The 27,927-nt window shown below is 41.6% G+C and overlaps 1 protein-coding gene across 2 annotated transcripts in view; it reads right to left on the bottom strand.

Annotated features, from left to right (window-relative positions):
• LOC125888672 (cGMP-inhibited 3',5'-cyclic phosphodiesterase A-like) overlaps positions 1-24,281 on the bottom strand; it is a 77,544-nt gene extending 53,263 nt beyond the window's left edge. For both annotated transcript variants that reach the window (XM_049576173.1, XM_049576172.1), the window contains exon 1: positions 23,100-24,281. In XM_049576173.1, coding sequence (XP_049432130.1) covers positions 23,100-24,017 — 918 coding nt within the window. In that variant the 5' untranslated portion in view covers positions 24,018-24,281. The remainder of the gene's footprint in view (positions 1-23,099) is intronic.
• Between the last annotated feature and the right edge of the window lie 3,646 nt (positions 24,282-27,927).

The raw sequence follows: 27,927 nt of genomic DNA on the forward strand, positions 1-27,927 counted from the left end.
GAACTGTTTTTTTCATCAAATGCAGGAGCTTAATGCCTTATGGGAAAAGTCTGACTTCACAGCACTTTTTAAGACCTTTGTAATACCACCTGATATGAAATTTACGACCAAACCTGTAAGTGTGACATACACGTGTAAGTACTATTTCAAGTAAACACACTGATGTGAGTCCAAAATGAACAGTGAGGAAAAATGACAGCAATAAGGTGAGTTTCAGTTAAATGTGTTTAATATAAACAGAAAATAAAATCTCATCGCTGTCATAATGCTATTTATTATTGCAATTCTTGGGTCTGTCCAGTGATTGTAAACAGTCACTGGGTCTGTCAGGCTGGAGAATTTTTTGCGGTAATGTGACTGAAAATATTTCAGACCCATCGAATCTGAACTGAAGACAATTTAAGACTTTTTAAGGACCTGTAGACACCCTGTGTTAATAGATTAACTACATTCCCTATCCTTTAGCATTTAAGTCAGATATTTGAAAATGTGCTACATACAAAAATCACTTCTTGCAGACAGCTGTAAATATGATTAGTGCTTTAAACGCAAATCCATGGGTAAAAATAAATATAGGGTATGTGTGTATAGTTCATTATGTGATAAACTGCTTGGATACTTCAAGGCCTTAAAGGTCAATCACTTTGACTGGACCTCTAGTCAGGCTGAAGTTTGATGGAGCTATGCTTGAAAGTACGTAATATCATCAAACTCTACAAACTAATAACAACAGTAAAAGTGTAAACTTTCCAACTAGAGACCAAGGGAGCTGACAATCAAGCGTAGTCTGTACATGCTGACACAGTCCTGAGAAGAGCTCTAATCAGGCAACAAAGGGTGCTTTCACACCTGCCCTGTTTGGTTCGGTTCAGTCAAACTCAAGTTTGTTTGCCCTCAAGTTTGTGGTTCGTTTGGGCAGCTGTGAACACAGCAATCACACTCAGGTGCGCACCAAAACAACCAGACCAAGACCTTCTTGAAGAGGAGGTCTTGGTCTGGTTACAAACGAACTCTGGTGCGGTTCGTTTGTGGTGAGAACGTGTTCCGACCTCGATCTGAACTAACTGCAGTCACATGACACTGTGACTGCAATGCATCAAAACATTGTTTTCTAGTTGGAGCCGGGCCTCATTTTCAAACTGTATGGTTTGACTAAAATGAACAATGACAGCAATATAGTCCACGATGACCAGCGCTAAATCAACCTGCATAGCTGTCCCTCCATTGTGACATTAGAAAGTGTCACATTTATCTTGCAAGTGTACTCTTCTTCAACGCTTTGTTTACTTCCTGGATTCTGACCAATCAAGAGCAGCTTTCTCGAGCAAGGCATTTTATCTGGTTCACTTGTAAATGAGCAATTATGCAACTTTGTGACAAAATGAGTCCCCAGAGGAAGGCAACTTTAGGTCTGAAAGCACCCAAAAATATCTTACTATATAATGACGAAAGCTCTGTCTGTGGGTGTGTGTGGGTGTGTCTGTGTGTCTGTTCCATGTTTTTCTCCTCACTGACTTGGTCGATCCATGTGAAATTTGGCACAGTGGTAGAGGGTCATGGGAGGATGCGAATGAAGCAATATTACATCAATTGGCCAAAGGGGGCGCTATAGCAACCGATTGAAATTGCAAACTTTGAATTGGCATATCTCATGCCCCGTATGTCGTAGAGACATGAAACTTTGCACAGAGATGCCTCTCCTCATGAGGAACACATTTGCCTCAAGAACCCATAACTTCTGGTTATATAGATTTTCCTCCATTTTGAATTTTTTTGAAAAACACTTAAAATTGGTCTCTCGAAATATAGGCATTTTTTGCCTATATTTGACAGGACATTGAAGCATGACAGAGACAGAGAGCAAGGAAGACATGCAGCAAAGAATGAAAGCCGGATTCCAACCCCCACCGCTGCAACAAGGGCTAGCCACACCTTTCCCATGTGAACTACCAGTGCACCTCACTTTTAAGTGAATACAACATATAAACACTTTAACTATCTGCCTTTCAACGTGCTACCTCAACTACTAATGTACAGTTTCAGCCCACTAACTAACTATATAAACATGTTGCTCAACCTGGAAACCACAGCAAAGCAGTGCACACCATTTTGAGATTGAATGTGCCCCTGTTTGTGTGTGTGTGTGTGTGTGTGTGTGTGTGTGTGTGTGTGTGTGTGCACAAAAGATAACACTTAGTAAACACTGGTCTGCGAGACTGACAACAGAAACAAAGACACTGAGTATAAAACTTGAAGGAGAACAAATCCATAGAAAGAAAGCGCCTCTTCTGGGTAGCCTTGTCTTCAGGCTAAAGCAAAGACACTCAGCCTGTTTCACACCAGAGCAGCTTCATCCAATAAGGACTTGCTCATTGAATTCCTTGCTGAATGAGATTGGACAGAGAGAGGTGGAGAGGGGAAAAAAAAAAGTGGGAAGCGGATAAAGAGAACGATGTTGGAGAAAATAATCTGAATGAACCAAGGGAACACGTTGACATTGGCAAAAGCTGAATCAGGCCGACAGGAACCAAACAGGCCACACGTATATATACGAGTTCATATGAAGCTCTGTGTGTGTTTATGTGGGTGTTTGATTGAGACGGAGCAAGAGAGAGACAGAGAGGGAGAGATAGAAAGACAGTTTGTGTGTGCAGTGTGTCTACCATCCCGTATACACATCACAGCCCAAGGCCAACTCCTTCGTCTGCTCTTCAGATGAGAACCAAGCGCTCACTTCGTGATGCTTTACCGCAGCTCGCGGAGAAAACAGGGTGCCATTTATAGAAGGGATCCAATTATTTCTGAATATTAAAACTTGACCTGGAATAAACTCTCTGCTCCATACCTGGTTAAACAGACCCAGAAAGATGTTCGAGAGACCTTGAAAATGTATTACAAATCAGCACAATGCACTGGAGAAATTAAAAACGTGGTCTGTGATCTGCTGTTTTTGAATGCCTGTGGTGCAAAACGATGTATTTCTTTCAATGAAGTCATTTTAGGATTCAGTTGAAAGTTGTTTTCACTCACAGTGGGGCTGAACAAAGTAGTTTCACATGTTCTGTATGAATGTGCAGTTGTCACATTGTAAAGTATGCAGAGCAGTAGGGAAAATAGGCTCACCATGGTACACTACACAAACCACTTCACTGCTTGTTTTGAAAACAATTTCCTTTTTTGAAAGTGAAAAACACTGATGTGAAATGTGGGAAAAGGGTATGCTTGTTTCAATCACAATGGCCTTACATTTCTATATTCAGGTTGACTATAGCTACCCTTTGTTACTGTAACTGCCTTCCTCGTTCTTGTGCCTCATTTATTTGAACACATCTTCCAGTTGGATTTTGATTCACTTTCCTTTAACAGTTCAAAACTAAAGACCATCTTGTAATGCGGCGATACAGTGATCCATGGTCCAATGGCCCCTTGCCTACTTCCTACCCCCCCTACTTCTGACCCCCTAGCTCAGCCCACACCCATCTTCAAACTCAGCCTCCACTGACATCAACTACACATCAGGGGTGTAAATCACGAGTTTAATCATGACATGATATGATTTGATATCAATTCTTTGGAAAACAATACAGTATTTGCTGCCACGATATGATTTCAGTTCAATTCAATTCAATTCATCCACCCATTTTCATAACCGCTTATCCTCGAGGGTCGCGGGGGGGCTGGACATAGAGACAGACAACCATTCACACTCACATTCACAGTCACACCTACAGGCAATTTAGAGTCACTAATTAATCTGCATGTCTTTGAACTGTGGGAGGAAGCCGGAGTACCTGGAGAAAACCTACGCTGACACAGGGAGAACATTGTCAATTCAATTCAGGAGCCTGGATCATCACATACCCATTTAGCACAGGTTTCTGAAGAAGCTGCCGTCCCTTTCTTTTTTTTTTTTGCTTCGGCAATGAAAGATAAAGACACTCATTCATTCATTATCCAAAACCCCTTCTCCTATTCAGGGTTGGGGAGGCTGGGGCCTATTTCACCTGACACTGACTGAGAGGCGGGGTCATCAGACTACCACAAGGCTGACACTTAGAGACAGACAACCATTCACAACCACATTTACACCTATGGGTAATTTAGTCACCAATTAATCAAACCTGCATGTCTTTCTAAAGGAAAAAACAACAAATAAATAAATAGTAAATAATTGTAAGCGGTTCAGCGCACTAAGGTTTACTTTAACTTGACCTCAATGGGGCGTCTGTGGCTTAGTGGTAGAGCAGGCGCCCCATGTACAATGCTGTTGCCGCAGCGGCCCGGGTTCGACTCCAGCCTGTGGCCCTTTGCTGCATGTCACTCCCTCTCTCTCTACCCCCTTTCACACTTGTCTGTCCTATCCATTAAAGGCTAAAAATGCCCAAAAATATCTTTAAAAAAAATTGACTTTTATTATTTATACTTTTTCTTAGTTTAAGTGACTGCAGCTCCCAAAATTTCAATGTTTTCACACTGCTCCAGAGACAGAAGTAAATATCTTCATTGTCCTTTTCTTGGCTGCTTGCCATTCTCTGTCTTGCACTACTTCATGGTGACAAAGACGTGCCATGGGAATTTCATAACAAAGGCGTGTCTTAAAGATGCTGATGTGGACTGATGTTTTCACTTTGCATCGATCATGTTGGATCAATGACAACTGACTCAATATATCAATGTAGATCGATGGATCATTACACCCAGACTACACATGTGAAGTTTTGCGAGCCATGGGCATTAAGGAGAGGGGGGCTCCTCTCCTACTTCCTAAGCCCCTATGTCTGGCTTCTTTGCTTGGACCACGCCCATCTTTGAACGCAGCCTTCATTTTGATGTTAACTGCACACCTGTAAAAGTTCCATGACGGTATTTTGAGTGGTTGAAATGCTATTGCAATGACAACAATCTGTCCACAGACAGACAGACAGACAGACAGACAGACAGACAGACATATAAAGTAGTATTTTATTCTTGTCCATCTCTACAGGTCAGCGTCAGACACCAATGAGCATCTTAAAAGTCATATAAACTGACTGTTTGGTAAATAAGGACTGCAGCCTGCTTCTCTGTACTCACTCCAGCCCACTGATGCTAATATTATTGATACATAAATCAGAGTGTGGCCTAATAGGACAAGAGGTCACGGTTGAAACACACCACACATCTGTAGAGCTGAAACAAGCCTGGCCTCAGTCTGGATACGCTGGGATGCTTGTGAATTCAGAGAAGGCATATCAGGACTGAAGCCAGGCAAAAACACAAGCATACATGCATAGACACACACACTCACACACATATACACACACATCAGCAGTGTCTTACATAACACAGTGAGTGATGGCAGCTGAGGACACAATAATACCGCCTTTGGCATTTGTCCTGTGAAAGTTGGACAGGGAGGAAATCGGGTGAGTGGGAGAGAAAACAGAGAGGGACAGGCAGACAAAAAAGTGACACAAAGTGAGAGGGAGAAAGAGAGGAGGGCAGAGAAAGGCTGAGGATGAAAGAGATACAAACAGAGACAGAGAGATGCCAATGGCCGGAGGCAAAATGCCCCGCAGGAAAATACTACCCAAATTATGCTGCGGTCCAGTCATTTTCATGTCTTCTCAGTTTTTTTATTTCATCAAGAGTCACTAAAGCCTTTCCCCGTCAACACTGCAGCTTGAGACTGTGAAATAATGCACCAAAGTACTTTTCAAATACCCTTCAAAGCTTAACGCATACCACACCTCTTATCACCTCATATATCCATAATGTATTAAATAATGTAAAGAAATAGCTGGATCTATTCAAATGGGTGCATTCCTCCTGATACAAGCTCTACCAGGGAAATGCTATTCATTTACAGATTTGAAGTGCATATTTTGAATTTAAGATGACTCCAAATGTTTGATCAGTTTTGGGATTTTTTTTCATCAAGCACTTCCTTTTAATTTTTGAGACAGCAGATCAGATGATACCAATTTAGACTGTGGGGACTTCTGATGTGGGCTTATCTAATAGCTGCTTAGCTTTGCTCTGAATTTCAGATGTTATGCTTTCAAAAAAGTCTCAGAGTAAGGTATATTCGGGGTTTTGCAGCAACCTAATGCACAATATCTGCTCCTTAATGTACACATGTGGGATTTGGGATTTGGGAGGACATCCTTTTTGGTGGGACTATTAAGTGTGAGTATGTACTGCAGTTTTGTGTAACATGCATGGGAACAAATACATGTTTTATGTGTATCAAAAAAATAATCTATATATAAATTCACATTTTTAGATCCAGGTGACTACTTACTGTCTCTCAACACAGACGACCTCTGGCAATTAGCTTCTGTATATACGTCATCAATGTGTGTCTGCAGCAATATGTGTGTGTGTGTGTGTGTAAGAGAGAGAGTGTGTGTGTGCGTGTGTGCGACATGTATGCGTGCATTATGAGGGATAATGGAAGGGAAAAACACTCCCAGATGCATGTGATGCAATTATACCCTTGATTATCTGATCGGGTAATCTACAGGCAGGCTGGAGGCGTCCAAGACAAACACACTGTCGCAGACTGTTGACCGAGCATAAACCACTAGGAAGTCACACACACACACACACACACACACACACACACCTGTATTTGAGCAGTGTGCTCAACGATGCATAGATATAGTGAAAGTCAAGCAGAAGGCTGTAATGAAAGGAGCAGTGATATGTATTCATCACAAAAAATACATCTGTGTCTTCTGTACAAGCAGTACAGTGTATTGTGTGTGTGTGGGGGGGGGGGGGACATATAAGGCTAACAGCTGAAAGCATGTGCTGTGCGTGTGTGGCAGAGACGCAGCTTGATCAGGTCAATGATCTAACCCACAATGACACTTCAACTCAATATGGAAAAAGATCCTGCTTTACAAGGACACAGCACATCTGGGAGCTTTGTGAAGGCCAGGCCATGTGTGTGTGTGTGTGTGTGTGTGTGTGTGTGTGTGTGTGTGTGTACAGTTTGTGTCTGCACATTGTCTAATGCAATGTGTGTTATACACGCATCATCAGCCGTACAGAATACACACCAGATAGGGTCCTGAAAAGGAAACAGGTTTAATATGCCAACAGAGGCTGCTTCAAATGCTGAGACTATGGTACATTACAGATTTCCACAAAATCACTATGAATGACTGACGCAAAACAAAATAGCTTGAGTTATCTCTTTTAGTGCTTATTGCAAAGACATTAAAGACATCATGAAATCTGGCATAATCTCTTGAATTTAGAGTTTAAATTAAACACACAGCCATATCTCTGATCACATGAGACAGTTTGGCAAAGGTGTGCTGGAAACAGTCATTTTCATTAAATTTGCAGTAACTGATTTTTTGCCCACTCAAGGGCGTCATGACAAGCTGTAAATACAACACTGACATATTACCAGAGCGACATGTTTGTGTCAACCTGACAAAGTCAATTATTCACACTCTTTTAACTCTGTTTTTGGTCTCAACCTACCCCTGACGGAAAAGTCTAACTCTTCAGAGGCTAAATCCTTCACTATGTTCACCAGGTAGTTGTCTTGTCCACTTGTCCACCCGCTATCTGATGCTGGATGAGTAGTGAACTGTGGTTTTTAAGAGCTTTTCTACTGTGAATTGTGAGATGCAAAATCAAAACAATGAGCTAAAGTACACTAAAATGCCTCATCGAGCAGAAGGGAGCTGAGACGGACTAGATACAACAACAGAAAGAGTCTAAAGTTTGGAAATCATTTCAAGCTGAAACAAAAGGAAAACTCAGGGCGTCCACTGTAAACTCAAACTAGCTCACCACAACCAGTCCAGTGGATGACACAAAACCCAGAAACCCCAGGTGTGGCATTTTATTTTCTATTTTTACTGTCTTAAGTAAAACTTGCGTTAGCTGACTTAAGGACATAACCAGAGAAATTAAATGCTTCAGTCAGTTTCTGAAAGCCTGAGCTTCATTATCATCCATCCATTATGGATCCTATCATCCATTATTGCTCTCTGATAAAGCATAAATATCTTTCATCTGATTACTCAATTAAGCAACAAATTAACTGGCAGTGCTCAGTTACTAAAATAATCGATAGCTGCAATCCTAATCCAGTGCGAATACAAAAATATTGATCAGTGCAGCTTTAAATAATGACAACTTTTTTTAGGGGACATTTTAACATCTTTCAACAGCTACTCACAAAGTGTTACTTCAGCACTGTAACCGTATACACCCCAGGTCAATTTCCCAGCTTTACACATACTGGTGCCAAGGCTGTGGCACAGGACTCCAGTCTCAGGCTATAGATGTTTTTTTTCCGGTTTCAGTCCCTTTTTTTTTTTGACAGTTCGAACTCACTTGTGGCCTACAGTTTACTGAAGTGGTGACCTGATAATGCTGCTTTGCAAATGAGGTGGCAGCATTAAAGTGTCGTAAATAAATAATCTCCTATCTATGTAGAGGAACAGAGGTTTAGAGAAACCGTCATCATACAATGCAGGAAAAAGAAGGCCACAGGCAGAATTTTTAATTGGTTCTACATTTAAATGAGGATTCTTACAAATGGCGCCCAAAATGTGTGAGATTACTGAATAAGTAATGATCTCTCCTCTAAGATCAACCAGTATCCAGCTTTTAAAGAATTATGCTGCCATTTTTCCCATTAAGTCCCATGAAAATGTTCAAAACAAACAATGAATTTATCCTGCTAACAAGAGGAAATGTACATCTAACTGAGATGAGATGAGAGTAAACTGTACTGTCAGTGTTCAACACCAAAGGAAACACGTCACCCTGTGAAACTGTGTGGCTCTTTAATGTGTTTTTAATAGTGTTTGGATGATGATGGCACTGAGGCCTGTAGCCTTGAATAGTAGCCTGGAGCTTTGCTTGTTAACAGGATGAATTGTTTGTTGGTTTTCATGGGATTGGCTGATAATTATCAAAAAGATAAACTGAAACCAGCATTATTCTTTAAGTGAGGTAGCTCAGTCAATAACACTGCACAGGCTGTTCTCATGACTGTTCATATGTGGATCATGACTTGACACTGATTTTTTGTGTTTGCATGGTTTAGGTAAATATAAAAGGGTCAGTATTTCAACATTAACTAGTAGTAGTGAAGACCTAGTCAAAAGTGTCTGGTTTTAATGCATTTTGAGAGAATATGTGGAGAATGTTGGCAAAAATATAAATGTGGTATAACCTTAAAAACTTTGTACCATTCATTCATTCATCTTCTAACCGCTTCATCCTCTTGAGGGTCGCGGGGGGCTGGAGCCTATCCCAGCTGACATCAGGCGAAAGGCAGGGTACACCCTGGACAGGTCGCCAGACTATCACAGGGCCGACACATAGAGACAGACAACCATTCACAGTCACATTCACACCTATGGACAATTTAGAGTTACCAATTAACCTAGTCCCCAATCTGCATGTCTTTGGACTGTGGGAGGAAGCCGGAGTGCCCGGAGAGAACCCACGCTGACACGGGGAGAACATGCAAACCGCACAGAAGGGCTCCCACGCCCGGGATCGAACCAGCAACCCTCTTGCTGTGAGGCGAGGGTGCTAACCACCACCACCGTGCTGCCCCAACTTTGCTTTAACAAAGTGAAATTCTTAATAAAACACCCCATTAATAATAATAAACGGAGCAGTTTCAGTAGGGCCTTCACCGGCCTGTGGTCGGTGCTCAGGAATAATCTCCCAGTAAAATGATTTAATAGTAATTAAGGTAATAGAACGCCAGTGTAGCTACTGAATATTATACTTATTTGGGTAATGATGTCAGTCAAGTCAACTTGCAGAAGTGACAAGATGATGTAACCGCCATTCAAAGCACCATCTTGTTACTACTGTGTAAAAGGACCACGTGACAGGAAATTACATCACTTAGGTGGACCCCTGATGATGCCAACTGCTGCATTTCACGAGCCAGTAAGTCATATAACCCATATAATCGTGAAGGCTGCGATCACGTGATGGATGTGTCGATAGGAGTGAAGAAATAAGTAGTATTAAGAACAAAAGTCGGTGTAAGAAAGCAGGCTGGGGTGGAGGATGGGTCAAATAAACACAGGACTTTCCTTCTGGAGACCAGTGTTTGTGTCCCATATGAGACCAAGTGAACTAGTGAGTTATCTTAAGACACATTATCATGTTTTCATGGTACATTAAACACGTAACTTTATGTTAGGTATGCAACCTGATGACGCCCAACCATGTTTCTTTACCAACGTAACTTTGCTTTCCTAAACCAAACCTAGGCAACTTTACATTAAGTACGTACTGTGACAACACCCAACCACAATTATTTTCCTTAACCTAACCGGTAGGGGCACCAATTCGTTACATATCATCTTATGAACCAATGTATCCTCATACAACGATTCACATGATAACCACTTCCTTCTTTCCTCCTGTCAGTGCATCGGTCATGTGATTGCAGCCTTCCCAGATACATAGGTTAGACACAAATTACTGGCTCATGATTATGTAGGATACGCAAGACTTTTGGTGCATTAATTTTCTTAGGAAAGTGTACGAATAGCGAATAAGAACAGCCTGTATGAACAATTGTATGTGCATTTTCATAAGATATCACATGAACCATTGTATGAGCACACAATGCACTGCAAGACAGTTGTACTCTTGGGCAGCTCCCAGGTAGGTCAGTAGGTGTTCACTAAGTCTACAAACCTAGGACATAGCTATGAAAGAACACATGACAGTAAATGCAAACCATTACTGCAAACACACAAAAAAAAATCTTGTCTCTTGTCTCCTAACTGATTCCAGCATTCCCCACTACCCACGACTCAGGCACAAAAAATGACGCTGTAACAATCAAATTATGCTTCCACAATTTTCTCAAAAATGACTCGGCTTAGAGTCACATTTCTCTCACCATGTTAATCTCTCATTTCATCTGCATCTTTGATCTAAAAATGTCAAAATTAATGACTTTTTCTCAATTTTCTTCAAATCGTACTTTCACAAACTCAATCTCAGATTGTTTGTCTAACTGTCCTGAAACTTTGGCAGGATTGTTTTCAGACAATGCTGATCTAAGGTTATCACAGAAATTTCAATATGTGAATCCGTTTTGAGGTTATACATGTTTAAACATTTGTCTACACAGTAAGTTCAATTTTACATAAATACTCATAAATCAAAAATGGCTGAAGCATGTGCAGATGCTATGTCCAGGCTTTGCTAAGCAGTCTTGGGCGTTCTGCCACTAGAGGGCACCACAAATGCAACAAGCATATATCTCATAATGAGCTACAGAGAAAGTACGAAATTAGGTTTGCACCATCTAGAGTCATGACTCGGTCAATGCATGAAATATGGTAATGACTGCCTAAAGAGGGTATGGCTTATTAAACAGATCTAAATTTCAGGATATTCCTCATTCTAAGCTTAAAAAAATCACAATAAATCACCAGTACATCCTACAGAGTGGAAGAATTTTCAGCTCATCCACTAAACTGTGTCGGAATTTTGTTACGGTGAAACTTCGGGCCACTTCAGAAGTCCATCTTTAAGAATATGCTAAATAATTAACATCTGTGTATCCACAAGTCTTCATTCAAGTGTTACCAAAAGTGACTCAGACATTCTTTGGATACTAGATATCGCATGTTTCAAATGGGGTTCAGATCAGTTTAACGGTGAGCACGCAGTGATATTCAGTATTGTTGTAATTTGTACCGTATGCACACAGCATTTTATATTTCATCTCATTTTTAACCAAATTTCACCAAAATATCAAACAATACATCCAAAACCAGCAGAATGATGTGAGATTTTTTTCAGAATTGTATCACTAAGATAAGATAAGATCTTTATTGTCTTCCTTAGAAGAAATTTGTTTTGGACCTGCGAGAGACTGTCCACCGTCACACAGCCGCCACATATACAGAGAACATATAAATTAAGAAGACAAATATATACCCCCTGCCCCAACATCCCCAAGTATTGCACATTGCCCCTAAGTTTAAAAAGTTGACCTTCATTTCCTGCTGTTAAGTAGGTCGATTGACAGTGGGATAAATGAAAATTTGTACCTGTTCAACTTATAGTTGGGTAACCTGTACCTTCTGCCTGAAGGCATCAATTCATACTCCTTACGGAGGATATGATTCGGATCTGTAGTAATTAAGACTTGTAAGTGCTTTTACTTATTTTTTTATTTATTTTAAAATAAATAAATACAAATAAAAAAAATAATTACCCCAGTTTTGCACATGTGGTATTAATCAATTAAGTTGTCAGAAGGGGACTCTCTGCTGATACTGAGGGTCAAAGTTCAAATCCCAGGGTGGAAAGTGCTTCACTTTCTGAACACTTTGACAATGCACCAGAAACCAGCGGGTTGATGTCGGGTTATTTTTCAGGATTGTATCCCCAATAGTTAAATTGCTGTGAATATTTTATGTTTTGTAACTTCACTCTCTGCCTTCTACTTCTGAGGCTGGTTAGACTCCCTGGCTTTGGAGTCAGTGGGCAGGGTTGAAGAGGTCGTCAGGGAACTACCTGCACCTGGGTAGATCTCATGTTTCTACCCATCTGTTGGGAACTCTTGTGGTTAAAAAGTAGACGTGCCATGTCATCTGATACTTCATTAATTTACAAACTACATTTTCCAATTTCCTGTGACGAATCTCAAATATCTAATATACTCAACTCAAGTAAAAAGAACTTCATTCAATTCATAATTCACATAATTCATGGGGTCGACATCAGCAAAGGCATGCGGTGGCTAGAGGTTCCCACCGCCGGATCAAACAGGATCAGATTCCTTTCAGGAAGCTTCAGGCTTCAGGATAAGAGAGTAACCATGGATTCTGAGCCAAGTCCTCAACGAGGGCGCGTCTCAAGCCCGTTGTAGACGGAAGGTTCTAGACGTAAAAGCGGATTCATTTAATTCATAATTCATCCTGTCAAAACCGACTATGGCCTACCTTGACCAGCTGATTTGTTCAGTAGTTGAGTAGTAAGGAGGTTGTATTTTAATGCTAAGGGTAAGAGTTCAGATCCCTGTAGTGCTACCCTGCAGGTGGTCTGAATCTTTGCATTTTCCAGAATAACTTTTGACACTTTTAACATAGTGGGACTATTTGTGTATACATTATTAAACATGACGCATTCTTGATCTTGAACAAAATAAAAATTCAATACAAATGTGAAAAATGTTTTCACAGAAATCTGAAATCAGATTTACATACGTCAAAAGAGCATTAGCGTCTAGTGATCTTGTCGATATAAAGAGAAACAATCTGCTTGATGCTTTAATTATTTAAATGAAATTGATTTTCTTAAAAGCTCAAACTAACAAATGTCACAAAAGTAGAGCACTCACATAAAACAGTCAGAGCAGAACTGTTTATAACTCTCTCCTGCTGACTGAGTGTTTACTGCAGTACAAGAGAGAAGCAGACAGACATACAGTCGGACGTATGGACAGGTCGAGGTTCTCCTCGTTGATGCTGCCCCCTGCCCAGGCCAACCACCCTTCCCCCTCTCACCTCTCACCAAGCATATTTTGGAGTTAAAACACACCATTGAATCCAGTAACAAGGCATTCCTTGTCCAAGGCCACCAAACCTCATCTGGACAGCCAGCAGGGAAGCCACTGTACGTGTATGTGTGTGTGTGTGTGTGTGTGTGTGTGAGCACGTGTATACAGTAGTGGCCAGGCCAGGTTAAAATTATTTGCTGCTGCCTTTCAGAGGCAAGCTGTGGAGGCTACTCTCAGACACACACACACACACACACACACACACACACATTTTTTTGCTCGCTTTGCCCGGCCCTCTCTTCTCTCTGTGGGAGCATATGGCATAGGGCCATATTCACATTATGCAGAGACAAACACACAGAAAAAGACACGGAATATCTGTCGCACATAACCACATGCGATCGGCACGAACTTGCCTCAACAGAGTGTCCGTGTGAGAGCTGGGAGCGATGGTGTGTTTATGAAAACGGCAGCAGAGAGGTTGAAACACAGGGACCAGATAGTTGTCCTTTTACCATCAACACTTCTGCTGCGCTTGGCAGCAAACCTCCTCTCACTCCCCCTCTTTTCCTCACCCTCCCCAGCAAATCTTTCAACACTCTCTTCTTCCCCCTCCTCTCACTCCCTCCCTGCTCCTCTCACGCAGTAGCTCCTGCATTAGGTCCCCTCAAGCTAGTTTGTCCGCCCCCCTCCTCTACCGCCCCTCTCTCTCACACACAAACACTCACTCACCCACATTTGGCTATTTGACTGCTGCTTGGGGCTGGATGCAGCCTGTGCTAATGCCAGTGTGTTCTTTTCCTTCAATCACATCTTTTTTTAACCCGACTTTCCATCTCTGTTCCACTATCTTCAGCGTCCCTCGCTCTGTCTACCTTTCATGTGTTTCTCAGTGTTTCTTTTGAATGAAATGATCCATTCAAGAAGGCCACAGCTGCACCTCTGGCAACACAGACCTGAATACTGAATCCCCACTCTCTCAGCGTGTTTTTCCTTAACCTTGTCTAATTTCTGCACATCTCACTCCTTTCCTTTCCCCCTTCTCAGTTTCTCTCCTTAACACTACTCTTTCACTCTCTTCTCCTAGCAACGAACAATCAAGAGCCCCCAAGAGTAGGACAGTTGATAATTCATCCGATTATGCTCCGGCGCTTTTGGCCTCTGATTGAATTTGCATTCATCTGTCTTTTTTCCTAAGAAATTAACACCAGGAGTAGGCATGGGAAAATATGAAATTCTCATGTCACGATGACCCTGGCCAGAATAATTGCAATTCACGATATTATGCTGAAAATAATCAAAATATGCTTAAAACTCTTAAAATGAAGTGCCCTAGCCTTGCATTTTGTTAAGAAACAAAAATTTTCATGGCATCGCAACTATGACACACATCCTTTTTTTAGTAAACAACAAACAGTCTTAAAAAGCCAGGCTTTTCAACTACTTGAAATGGCTTCATATATTTCTATATGAATGATGCCAGTGACTGATCGAGATCTTTTTGAGTTTTGTGTGTATGCAGCCTGTTTTTTGCAGAGTCAGTTTTATTGTTGGTTGTCCAGTAGAGCTGGGTATTGTTTGAAAAATTACGATACCGGTAGTGACACCATTACCCTTAAAGTGGTACCGACAAGGATAAGACTACATTTGATATCCATACTGTGAATGGAGGTGTACTTTCAAACAATTTGGTGGCATCTTGACACATTGAACTGCCAACTCGCTCAACTTCACCACACCACAGACTGTATGGGTTGTAGCTGCTGCTGGAGCGTGAGCTCCACACCAGAGACAGTTGCGAGAGTCCACCCCGCTGCAAACACAGTAGCTGGGCTAACAGTTAGCATTACGTGGCTAATGTTATCTAACCGTTAATACCAGCTTTAAAAACCAAGTTGAGCCGTTTCATGTCAATGTGAGTTTGTTGGGACCGTTTAACAGCTCAGAGTTGGATATTAGCTGTGATGCTCTGCTAGCTTGTGCTAACATGGCAGACTTGCCAGGAGGAGAGTGGCTTCTGAGTAGGGTCGGGCAATATGAAGATATATCGTTATCAAGATATAAGGCAACATATCATCTTAGATTTTGGATATCGTTGTATCATGATATGGCATAAATGGTGTTTTCTCCCTCGCTTTAAAGGCTGCATTACAGTAAAGTGATGTAAATTTATCATCATACCAGACTTTTCATTTGTTTTAATGCTTGCCTTTACTCACTTAGTCATTATTGTGTTAATATTTTCTGAACAAAAAACAAAACAATAGTTATCCACACAACTTTTTTTTTGCATCAGAGAGCATATTTTGTCAGAAATATTGTTATATGCATTTGAGAAGATTTAAAAACATTTTGATATACAGTGTTGTGCTAGTTACTGAAAAATAATAACTAGTTACCGTTACTTCATTAAAAAGTAACTCAGTTAGTAACTCAGTTACTTAAACCAAAAAGTAATGCATTACTGAGAAAAGTAACTTTTTTGGGACTAAAAATCTACAGAAGCGCTACCACTTTATGTAATGTTACAGCACTGTGATGAGGCCAGCAGGTTGACAGTGACTTGGTGAGAGACGTGTTTCATTAAGATGCTCTGGTAAGAATTGTTTATATACCTCTATCTGACTTGACTATCTTTTATTGTTTAGGGCTAAAATGCTTTAGTGAAAGGGAACTTTGTGAAGGAATACTGCAGGCTGTGCGCGGTTTTAAAACCTGGCCAAAAATAACGGAGTAACACATCGTTTGGTAATGGTAACTGAGTTACTGAATTTAAAAACTAATGCGTTAGAGTATTAGTTACTGCCAAAACAAACAGCGTTACTGTCCTGCCCAACACTGGAGATATATATCCTGTATCGAGGTATAGCCTAAAAATATCATGATTTAATTAATTTTCAGGACGTATCGCCCAGCCCTACTCCAGAGACAGCATTAACAGAAAGTTTGCTGATCCGAGACAGTCCAGGATCAGACCCCAGCACAAAAACGACTGAATGCAGGTATCGTTTGACTGAAGATGTTTTGATACTACTTGGTACTGGGTACCAAGTGGTGCGGTTGATACCTTCAAGGTGTAGAGTACTGATACAACACACAAATTTGGTACAAATTTCACCAGTATCCCGATAATGGAAGTTCACCACAATCAGCTTATTGTGAGCATTTTTTATCATGGCTCCACTAAATTGGTATATCGTCACATACCTAACCAGGAGTTTTATCTTTACCTGATGTGCATGTATTTTAAATGTGCCATGAGCTTGTGTACAATGTAATGAAAATAAAAGCAAACTGTAAATGCTCTTTCCTGTGAAAAAGGTTTTAAAAACCTAACTGTGTTACGTAATATTCATTAGAAATGAAAAACAACAGTCTCCATTTTCTCAAGGTATAATAACCCTCAGTGTGACACAAAGTCAGATGGCTCTAGCAGCTGGAAAGGTTGTGTGTCTCCCCGGAAATGTATTTGCGTCAATCAGAGAATATGGGCCTTTCCTCAAATAGATCTCTGAGCACATGTCCCTGCTTTCATATCTTATATCTGTCTCCCCCCCTCCGCTGTATATGACGCTGAGATGATGAGTATGTAAAGCAGCACAGTATGGCCTCATTCAACATCTGACCTCCATTTTCAAGTGAAGAAAGATTTTAAAATCACAAGAAAACCAATTTGTTTCACCCTGCTTTTGCTTTATACTTTGATTTGTTTCTGGTGTAGAGGTTCTATGGCCTTAGATGAAACAAGTGTATGTTAACATTTCTGTAATGAACTATTGTGACTGTGTAACATGGAGAGAAAGAAAACTGCATGACGAAACGTAAAAAAACACAAACAAAAAACACTTGGAAATATTGCTGCTTTTTTTAGACATTCTATTTATGGCTGTTGTTATCTTGTATAGAGCGAGTGCTTTTCAATTGCATGTGACCCAAAAACCACTAGCAGAGCCCCCTCCCGAAATCCCCATCCCACTGAGACCCTGGCTAAAAGACAAACAACTTCTGTCACAGGCCTCTGTGTGGAGCTAGCCCAGAAAGATCACAGTGAAGTAAAATTCATGTCAAAATCCTCAAATATTAAGACACAACCCGGCATCATAAAGACACTATAGACACGTCTCATTACATTAATATAAGCTTGTTTGTTCTGCATAGCCATACAACACCAAAACAATAAATCCCTCTCACCTTTAAAAGAAAAAAAAACAGAAATAAAGCCACATAACCAAAGCTATTTTCCAGCTTCCAGTTTAGCAGAGTGCCTGTCTTGCCTCTGGCTTGGCAGGCTGCACCAGCCTGCTTCATAAATACTGCACAAGCAACGCTTGATGAAAACCCCCGCTTCTCTCAGGTACAACTGCACTCTGGAGAGCTTCATTATCTACAGTATGGATAAACTGTACCTACAAACTGTGTGTGTTTGTGTGTTTGTGTCAGAGACAGACTTTGGGAGAGAATGAAAAGTGACAGTGAGAGAGAGCAGATGTGAGAAACTGATTTATTTGACTCATTTGTTAAATGTCTGCTCTGTCATACCTCGAGCGAATGGACAAATGGCAGGTTCCACAATGGTCCACACAAATATAATCTATGAGTGTGTTCATGTAAAGGTGCAAATATTTAGTTTAATGACATGAGGTAGTAGTAAGAGGCGTCAGGAGATAAAATATATTCTTAAAGTATTAAATATTTATGGCAGGATTCTTACTTTTTCCGCCTCGGGGTCATGATCCCATGCGGCACTAATACTCAACTCATGGCCTGACGGGGTGCCGGGTGGCTCGTTGACCATTTTAAAATTGACAGTGAAAATAAATGGACTCACACTGGGATTTTTTTTTGTACTTTGATGTTCATAAGACGTCGGGGTGCATAAAAATAGGGGTGGGAGTCACCAAAGAATTCACGATACGATGTTATCACAATACTCCCCCCCCCTCCTCAACTTGCAAAGCAAGTTGAGGATCCCTGCCATTTAGGGTGGTTTAATATGCAGACTGGGATGGTTTTAGAAATCACTCCCTTATTCACTCATTCGCCTTCATTAAAACACTTAAGGGCTTACTCTACAGTTAGTAAAAAAATTAACACTAATAAACCATCATTATTTTGCAGCATTGTCTCTGACCAGTGTTGCATTGCATAACTTGAATTTATACTATGGCTGCCCTCTGAAAGTTGAAGATTCTAATCATCTACTGTATATTACATGAACATCACTGAACATTCACTGCCCTGAATGTCCCACTGAACCCTGTTCAAACCCTCAAACAGGGAAAAAAAGAATGAATAGTCAAATATTCGTACTGAACAGCTAAATCTGATATGGCTGACATAATTTGAAATGAGGTACAGTCCCAATTTATACATCTAGCAGGCATAAGAGTGCATGATAGCCTATTTAGCTTCATTTTGTTTGAGGGACATATTTGGTGGATTTCCACTCAGATGAAAGCTGTGACAAAGACCTGTATATTAAATTCCCAGCACTAAACAGCAGACGGACAGAGTTAGCGGCTAAATGGCGAAGATGGTCGAGGGTCTTGGAAGGTAAAAGACGACAACGGAGCTAAAAGGACAGGACTGACATTGAACTTCCATTTGTCCAGTGGCCAGGATTTAGGATTATTCTATTATATACTGTAAAACTAATGTCTTTAACGACTTTGAAACCCAAAGTACAATCCATTTGTTTGTGTTTTTCTCTCTCTTTCTGTGCCCTACATCAATCTCCATGTTCCTCTCACCGGTCCTTCAGATTACACAGAGGACACACTACGGGAAGACATGCTGTCCTCAGCATCTGGTCAATTGTGAGGTGTTTTAAGTTTCAAAGTTCAATTTGTCATCAGTCCTGTTCCAGAGACGACGAGGTAAAGCGGGTAATGGAGCTGTTCTAATAGTGCAGATAGTCCACTAAGTCAGCGTTCCCTGGATACCAATTAGCAGTGAACAACCAGGCATCTAAAGTCGGCCAGCTGATGTGGGATCAGCTCCAGCTTCCAAATGAGAGAATGGCATTTGTGAGATGGGACAACATGTGGGATTCTAGATCAGGGCGCTTGGAAAGGTGTGTGATCCAGTGATGAGTCACCATCAGCCACACAGACTACGCATATACACTAGCCCAGTCTGAGGCTAAATGTATGGCAGTTGCTGAAGAGTGATATGCCTAACACCCTAAAATTGGCTTGACCATTTTGATTACAAACAGCACTGGAGTGACTAACTGAAGGGTTGTGCTTTTGAGGAAGGAGGTCGTTAATGTTTGCTTCATTTCAAAAGTGTATATTCAATCAAAGGAGAAGAGCTGATGAGGCATTTAATTGCTGCTATCAAGTATTTCTTACTCGGTCACACTTTGTTTCCCTCTCTAGTCAAATCTATAGATGAGATCAGGGCAACTTTGCAAACAGAGGAAAAACAAGCACACTCACTCAAAGTGATCACTGTGAATCCCCACTGTACATGCATGTGTATGGATCACCGTCTCTATTTCCCATTTGGCAACAACAGTGCCAGCTCCTTGTTCATTCCCCCCAAATTTCTCAGTGTTTATCTCAGTTTGTCACTAAAGGGCATGAGCACATTTAGGGGCAAAGACTGCAGGAGAGTAACCTTCAGCGCAGCAGGCATTCACCGGTATCAAAGGATGATCAGCGGAGGCATCACTTGTTTCAGCAAGAGGTCAACACCCAGCCGTAAATAACATCATCAAAATGTGATCTGTTTTCAAGGTGCGCAAAAGAGAGCAAGTCAGTGTCAGGCATACGTATCAGATGATATAGTCAGGTGTGGAAAGATGCTGAAGCTGAAAACACAGAAATCACAAAAAAACAGAAACCACTTCCCAGGCCTGAAAGATGAGCCATGTTTTCCTTCATTTTTCAATTTAATAATGTATTTACAGTCTTAAATTTCCCTCAATGTATTTGTGTTATCAAATAGATTATCATGACTGATTTTTTTCCAAGCTCTTTTTTGGCATGGTGATATCTTATCATTCCTTTTATGAAGCAAAGCACAAAACAAAGATTAGATGTGGGTGTGAGGTTAACCCTGCAGAGCATGCCTCATCTGAAGAGTGCTTTATATTGGGTCCCTCTTTAAAGTGAACATTCAACTCTCTGTCAAGTTATGCTGTGGCACTAAAAAGTGAATTGTAAAGTAGGCAGTCCATGGATAGTTGGTGGAGGCTCAGTACTGAGATTGAACTAAACCGTGTCCAACAAAGACTGTCAGTATACAGATACAGGCGATATAGGATATGGAAATGGCAAATCAAAGAAGTGTCTTTGTGGAAAAAATGCAGTATACAAGATATTTCTTGAAGGACTTCAAACTCTGACTGTCTGTAACTGAGCTAAAAATAAATACCATTCACTTACAAAAAGCGTTTTTTTTTCTACATGCCATTAGGCTGCAAAGCTACCAGCTTTCATGAAAGCACATTTTGCCTGTAAACCATAAAAATAAATAAGGTACGCCACTCTGCAACCAGGGGTCAATCACAGTCTGAATCGTGTTGTTTAAATCTGCACATTTAAAGGTCCAGTGTGTAAGATTTAGAGCAGTGGTTCCCAATTGGTCCAGACACAAGGTCCAGATTTCTCCCTAGTCATAAGTTCAAGGTCCACACAGTTTATTGTATTAAGCTTCATACTTGCATTTGGCCATGTCGTAGAGCTAGTTTGCTGTCTCTGTTAAGTAGCTATCTGCTAGTCACTCACTCTACAACAGGAAACAGCACTTCAGAATAAAAGCTCTGCATATTCACTGCACTCCAAAACAAAGTGTTTTTTTTTGTTTGTTTGTTTTGTGTTCACAACTGACACATCCAAAACTCTCCAAAACAAATAGACCAGGTGTAGGCGGATCCAGAAAGTGTTAAAGCCAGTAAAAACACTGAATAAAAAAGTTTCACATTACAAATCAGTGTTTCTCTGATGCTTTTTGGCATGTCAGAGATAGGCAGCTCGCCCACCACATGCTGATGTGTGCTAATTTTTTTTCTGTAATAAATTAAGATACAGGCATTCAGGTTTTTACCAGGAGCTGATTTATCCACAGTGTTCTCTTCCTCTCCAAATCTGCGATTTAAACCGGTAAAAACACTAAATAAAACAGTTTATGTTAAAAAAAAAAAACCTGTGTTTTTCTGAAGCTGTTGTCGCAGAGGGGCTGCTATAGTAACTATGGTGGCCAACGTGAAAACGCCAGTCTTTATTTTGTTTGTTCTGGGCTACTGTAGAAACATGGCGGTGAACATAGCAATCTCCGTAAACAAGGACCTGCTCCCTATCAACAGCTCATTCTAAGGTAACAAAATCAGGACAATTTTTATTTTCAGGTGAATATCCACTAAAAAAAACTATACTTATTTTATTATATTCCATTTCTGCCAATACAACCCCCTAAATCCTTCACACTGGACCTTTAATCACAACACAAGCCAGATGTTGATGCACTGATTCATAGACAACGATCCTTAACATTGTCACACTTACATCCCCAAAATAAATGTTTTTCGATGAAAAATAAACCAACGCGATATAAGTGAAGTGTACAGAAGCTGAAATCAGAGCTATTTTGGGATGTGAACAGCTCAAGTTGGATAACAAATACAGAGTGTGCTTCAAGCTCCAAGTTAGCTCATTGAAAAAGTATTTAGGGCAAAGCACATCCACCTCATTCATGGATTTTTGGTCACATTTAGCTAATTATCCTGGATCACACTGTGTACATATTCCCTTATCGCTACACCTTCATTCACCACTCTCAGCACAGTTTCCAAAATAGTCCAGACACCTTCAGGATCAACAGCAGGGGCACCTCTGTTAAATGTTAATGAACACATCAGAATATAAACACGGTGATATACAGTGTAACTATAATTATTCACAGCCCTCTCTGGTGTTGCTTCCAGGAACACTACTGCAGTAATCATGCACCATAAGAGGAGGTTCTCATGAGGACACAGTTGTATCAAATTTGGCTCCATCATGTGTTAAGTTTGGAAACACGTGCACCACACCACTAGCCAGCACCCAGGATAAACAGAGGCTTTCAAAATATTTACATGTGACCTCACACCTATGCATGCGCGCGCGCATACACACACACGCAGGCAGGCAGGCACACAGTAACTTGGCATGCTAAGTGAGCCATCCATTTGCTTATCAGCAGCACAAACACAGCACAATGATGATGACCAAATTAACAGCGGTGTCAGAGCGAGGGTAAACAGCAGTGATTGCACGGTGGAGAGGATGTTGCAATTCCAAACACCAAAACAGCAGTAAATCACAAAAATACCAGTATGGGTCTCAGAGAGTGTACATGTAGGTCTACGGAGCACACAAACCTTTGCTATGGTGATAATAAAGCGTGTTATTACAGTCTGTGTTGCCCCGGTTTGCGCGGTGTCATGAAGGAAACGCGCGTAAAGCTGTCACACATGCCATCAGCGAAACACAGAGGATACCAGAAAGCGTTGCAGGTCTACAGTAAGTGAAAGGTCACAAAAAGCAATAACAAAACCCTGAGTTTGTTCTGGTTCAGATGTCCGAAGTTGGACATGTCTTACCTGGTCCCGCGGAATGCAAGGCAGCGAAGTCCTGCGGTGGGACTTGCTGTTGCTCTGACTGTGAGCCATCATTTCCGAGGCCGCTATGGAGCTGGACCTCCGTCTCCTTTTGAAGACAGGGATGTCCTCCTCCTTCGCCCCGGTCACAGAGCCACAGCACCCCGTCCCGCTGGTCCCTGAGGCCGGCAGGAGCCGGTCAGCATAACTCGCAAGCAAAACCCCCAGCAGCCCCAGCAGGTAGGCCAGGTAGGGTCTCCAGCTGGCCCGGACTCTGCTCAGAGAGACGAGGGAGACGGCCCTGATGACGCTAATGAAGACGAGGATGGACACTCCCTGACGCAGCCGGACGACCAGCAGAGCCCCGCTGCCCAGGCAGCCGAGGACTACCAGGGTTGCGGGGAGGGACAGCAGCTGCTCCTCGGCGCCGCGCAGGAGGGACTGCGCCGCGGCTTCGCCCAAGTGGCACACTGCTAACAAAAAAACCGCGGTGCGGATGAGCACCCTGCAACGAATCAGATACAGTCCGACCCAGAAGAAGGCACATACGAGTGTAAAAACGGGGGAGACGCAGTAACAAGCGGTCAAAAGCAGCTCCACAGCGCAGCCCGCCGCGAAATGAAGACGAGAACCGGAGCCGCTGCTATTTCCGTTGCTGCTGCTGCTGCTGCTGCCTGCATCCCAGTCGACCAATCTGAGCAGCAGAGCGAGAATAACGGAGACGGAGGCAACGCAGACCGCAGACGACACTCCTCGGCAAGTCCATGTCACGGCGAGTCTCAGCCACGACTGGCTCCCTGCGTCCTGGTGCAACGGGGTGACACATGTCTTCACGTAGCCGTTGCGCTCCAACGCTGCCCGGGGATATTTTTCATGAGCGCTTCTTGATGAACCTCTGTCGCTGTCTGCCTCCAAGGCCATCGCTATCAGTCAAGCGGAATGCTTCGCTGACCGTCCGGGAAAATAATAGATTTAGGCTCTGTGTGAGTGTCTCAGTGGTCTACATGTCCCACCTATGATTCCCATGATAATGCGTCTTCTCTGTGCGCAGCTGGCAGCAAAACATTGGTCAGTGATGCTTGGCTCCAAAACAAAAGTTCAATAAGCATGCATATCACTTAAAAACACTGCCATATCATGGGGCTCACAACTTTTCTTTAAGTTTTGTGGTTGAGCACTTTCCCATTACATTATTGGGTTGCCTCTGGTAGTCAACCAGTGAACCAAAAACGCAACCCCTGGCGTTTCACACATCTAGGGGACTGTCTCCACTCCACATAGTATCTCTCCCTCTCTCCTTCTCTCTTTCCCCTCCCACTAGACACTATCCCTTTTTTTGTGCCGCTCCGGTGATTCCACCGTCACGTTTCAGCTCTTCCTCGTGTTTCGCTTCATTCTGCAGCCTGATGTGACTCAGTTCGCAGTGGATGGATGCCATGTTTACACCAAGATTTCCTGACGTGCTCTGGAAGATGGAGCGGCCCATTATGTGAATCACCTATAGTAATCCCCTAATAAATTTTAAAGGTACTCCACTGTGTAAATATGTCAGGAGCCCAAAAGTTATATCACGCAACTTTAAGCTACAGCATTTATCAGCCTGAGGTCACTCCAAACTCACATGTCGAAGGCACTTCACTATATAGATATCTGTATGTCTTCACTGCCAGAGGCTACTTATTTCACTTTCCTTCAGCCTGCAGTGGTCATTCTTTCATGGATGTATGTACAGTAACAGGGTCAAATATACAGCAGTAATATGTGTAGCAAAGTCAGATGTACACTTGTAATATTAAGTAGTGCTGCAGCCATCGATTCATCGAGTAATCCATTGATTATTCTGGTGATTAATCGAGTAATCGGATAAGAAATACTGCGTTTTCATTAAACTGCTTTAGCTTTATTTAAATGCAATAGTGACATATAGAGAAAAAGAAAATACTAAAAAGTCTCTGAACTAAGAGAAATGAGCAACAAATTTGTTCTTGCTCAGCTGAACATCGTGGACCCCTCTGCACAAAGCTGTCCAATGTAAGAATCTGCAACTTAAGTGTATAATTTTTTGTACTGATATTTATTACTTGACCTTCATAAATATAATACTTTAAGTTCCTATGACTGACTAATTTAGACTTCACTGTGGTTAAGGGGTGCCTTACACCTGCTGACCCTACTTACTGCAATCCAAATTAAAATACCTGTACTTGATACGTGCATTTAGGCTACATTTTCAACTGTGTGTGTGTGTGTGTGTGTGTGTGTGAGAGTGACTGAGGGGGTGCATGTGTGCAAAAGTGCTTGACTGAGTAATGGGTGTGTGTGTTAATGTGTGTGTGACTGACATAATAACATGAATGGAGCTAAGGCTGTAACAAGTTGATTACTGCATGTCATTTTCCATGTGTTGCTATCTTCTACAGCAAAACTTGGCTATTACGCATCCTAGCAATCACTGATTAAGGTTAAATGCAGTTAAACGTGACATTAACGTACTTTGTTGTGCCGGGTCCGTTCAGCAAACTCGATGCATACACCCAATGTTTTCTACTTAGACGTTGTAGCATTGAGGGCATGCTATTGTGGTATGCTAACTCTGTTTTGCAACACACACTGAACTGTTTTCGTTTTAACTTGTAATCATCCCACACCCTTGACACTTTCTCATTTTCTTTGGGGTGTCTCTCGCTCTTTCCTTGTCCCTCCTACTCCATAGTTTTGCAGTCCGTGCTTCACATCCACATTACAGCTGTATAGGCTATCTACAGCGAAAGTAACAAGCGAGTTGTGCAACAGAAACAACCATCCATGTGAAGCACAGCTCACTGTATATTTGTACTGGATTTAGCGATAGAATTATCCGAGTTAATCTAGGAATCGTTACAGCCCTAATGTTAAGTATTATAATTACGGTTTCTGTACCCCTACGTTCACCTTTGGGGGACCCTACCTATAAAGGGGTGTCTCCTGCCTTACCTGTCTCCCATGGGAGAGATAAGTGACATTGCTTTCGTAGTAATTTCTGTGTTTTAGCGCTGTTGAGCTGTTTATAAGTTCATTTTTCCGCGTGAACTTATTGTATAATATGCTAACATATTCCTGTGTCACTTAATTTGTGTAGGGGCCAAGTTACACGGTCATAATTGATGGAGGATTTTGGTTCTACCTCTTGCTGTCAGGTATGTTTTCGGTAACTTGGCTGCCCTTTTGCTGCTGTGCACTGTAGAAGAGGGGCTTGAGTTTGTGGTCTAATTGACGGAGGATCTTGTTTTTACCTCTTGTTGTCAGGAATAAACAGAGATCACCTCCAAAGATATCCATGGCCTCTTCATATCAACACAACGCAGACAACACAAGAGTCCACCAGTTACATGTACTCCACAGATATCTACACCATAAATGAGAAGCACAATCCGACAAACAACAAAGAGCAGAATTTAGCTCTGGTAATAATCATCATGCAACCCATGATTTTTTTCTTTTTTTTTCTGGATTAAAACCCTAAATCACATCATCCTCTGCCTCCTGTGTGGCAGGCTGGCTGAGGACAAGTTAGCAGCCTTCACCTGTTTGCCCTACATTTTATGAGAGGATTTAAAAGGATGCACAGTAATTACATAAAGCTCTTTCAAGTCTGTCGTCTCTTTCTATAGTTCTATTAATGCAGCTGAATCTTATAAATCAGTAGTGAGAAAGAAAAAGCATTACAATGTTTGTTTTTGTTTTTTTTGTGTGTGTGTGTTTTTTTAATCAGGCCTGCCTTGTGCTACTAACATCAAATGGTTTAGAACAGAGTGCTGCAGGAATGATGTTTATTTGTAGGCCAACACAGATGGTAACATTGCCCTGGTTCCCTTAGAGAAAGTCAGAGGGATTTTTCCATTGGATTTTGGATTATTGCAGAAAATAAGCTCTGTGGCAAACAAAGGTTTACAATACTTACAGGTTCTGTTCAGCCAGATAACCTTCATAAACAACACATTCTCACTCCGACCTCGTCACATATTGACGTTTGGTCATGGACCTTCCTCTTTCAGATATGACGTGAAAGGTACCCTGGGTGCGTTGCTTGTTGATGTTCTGGGACACCGTGTTAAGTTCTGCCTGTTACATGCATTGTCTTCTTTCAAAATACGCCTTCCTTTTTCACAGGAAATTTACAGTTTACATACAGTCTTTTTCAAAATAAACACTCTACGTCAGTACAATAACAAATATTGATGCCTTTTTTCCCTCCAACAGCCAATGCACCTGGTTAGGTTTAGGAAAAAACGCCGCTCTCCCGGGTGAAAGTCGATGTTTTTTGGACCCTGCCCGCCCTACTTTGACTTCCGCTGCCTTTACTTTAGTTCTTGTCCTGCTGTTTCTCCTTGATGCTGCCGAGTGCCATTTAACTATAACTATAACCGGACACATATGCCAACGTTACTGCCGCAAGTCACTGCCCAAGTGTCGGATTACGATGACTTCAGTGTGAGACCAGGTTGTCATGAATTAACACCACCTTCATGATCTCTGAAGCATAAATGCAATAGCCAGAAATAAAAAGCTGACGTTAGGCTATAAACAAACTACACAATGGCAGTATGACTTCAAGGTCACCATCACGACGATGCTGTGTTCAGCATGATGTTGTTCTGTGGTCTCATTTAGCAGCTTGTTAGTAACCGTCTTATTGAAGACACATAAAGCCCTCAAACTGATGTATTTTATGTCGTAGAACGAAACATTAAAGTTTCTTAAAGGGAAATTTCGGTTTATTTCAACCCATCTCCTATCGTCCTAAATTTGTTTCAAGCCACTAGTGACATAGAAATAATAGTTAGCATGTTAG

Source organism: Epinephelus fuscoguttatus, linkage group LG5 (genome assembly GCF_011397635.1).
Source record: "Epinephelus fuscoguttatus linkage group LG5, E.fuscoguttatus.final_Chr_v1".
NCBI classification, from domain to species: Eukaryota; Metazoa; Chordata; class Actinopteri; order Perciformes; family Serranidae; genus Epinephelus; species Epinephelus fuscoguttatus.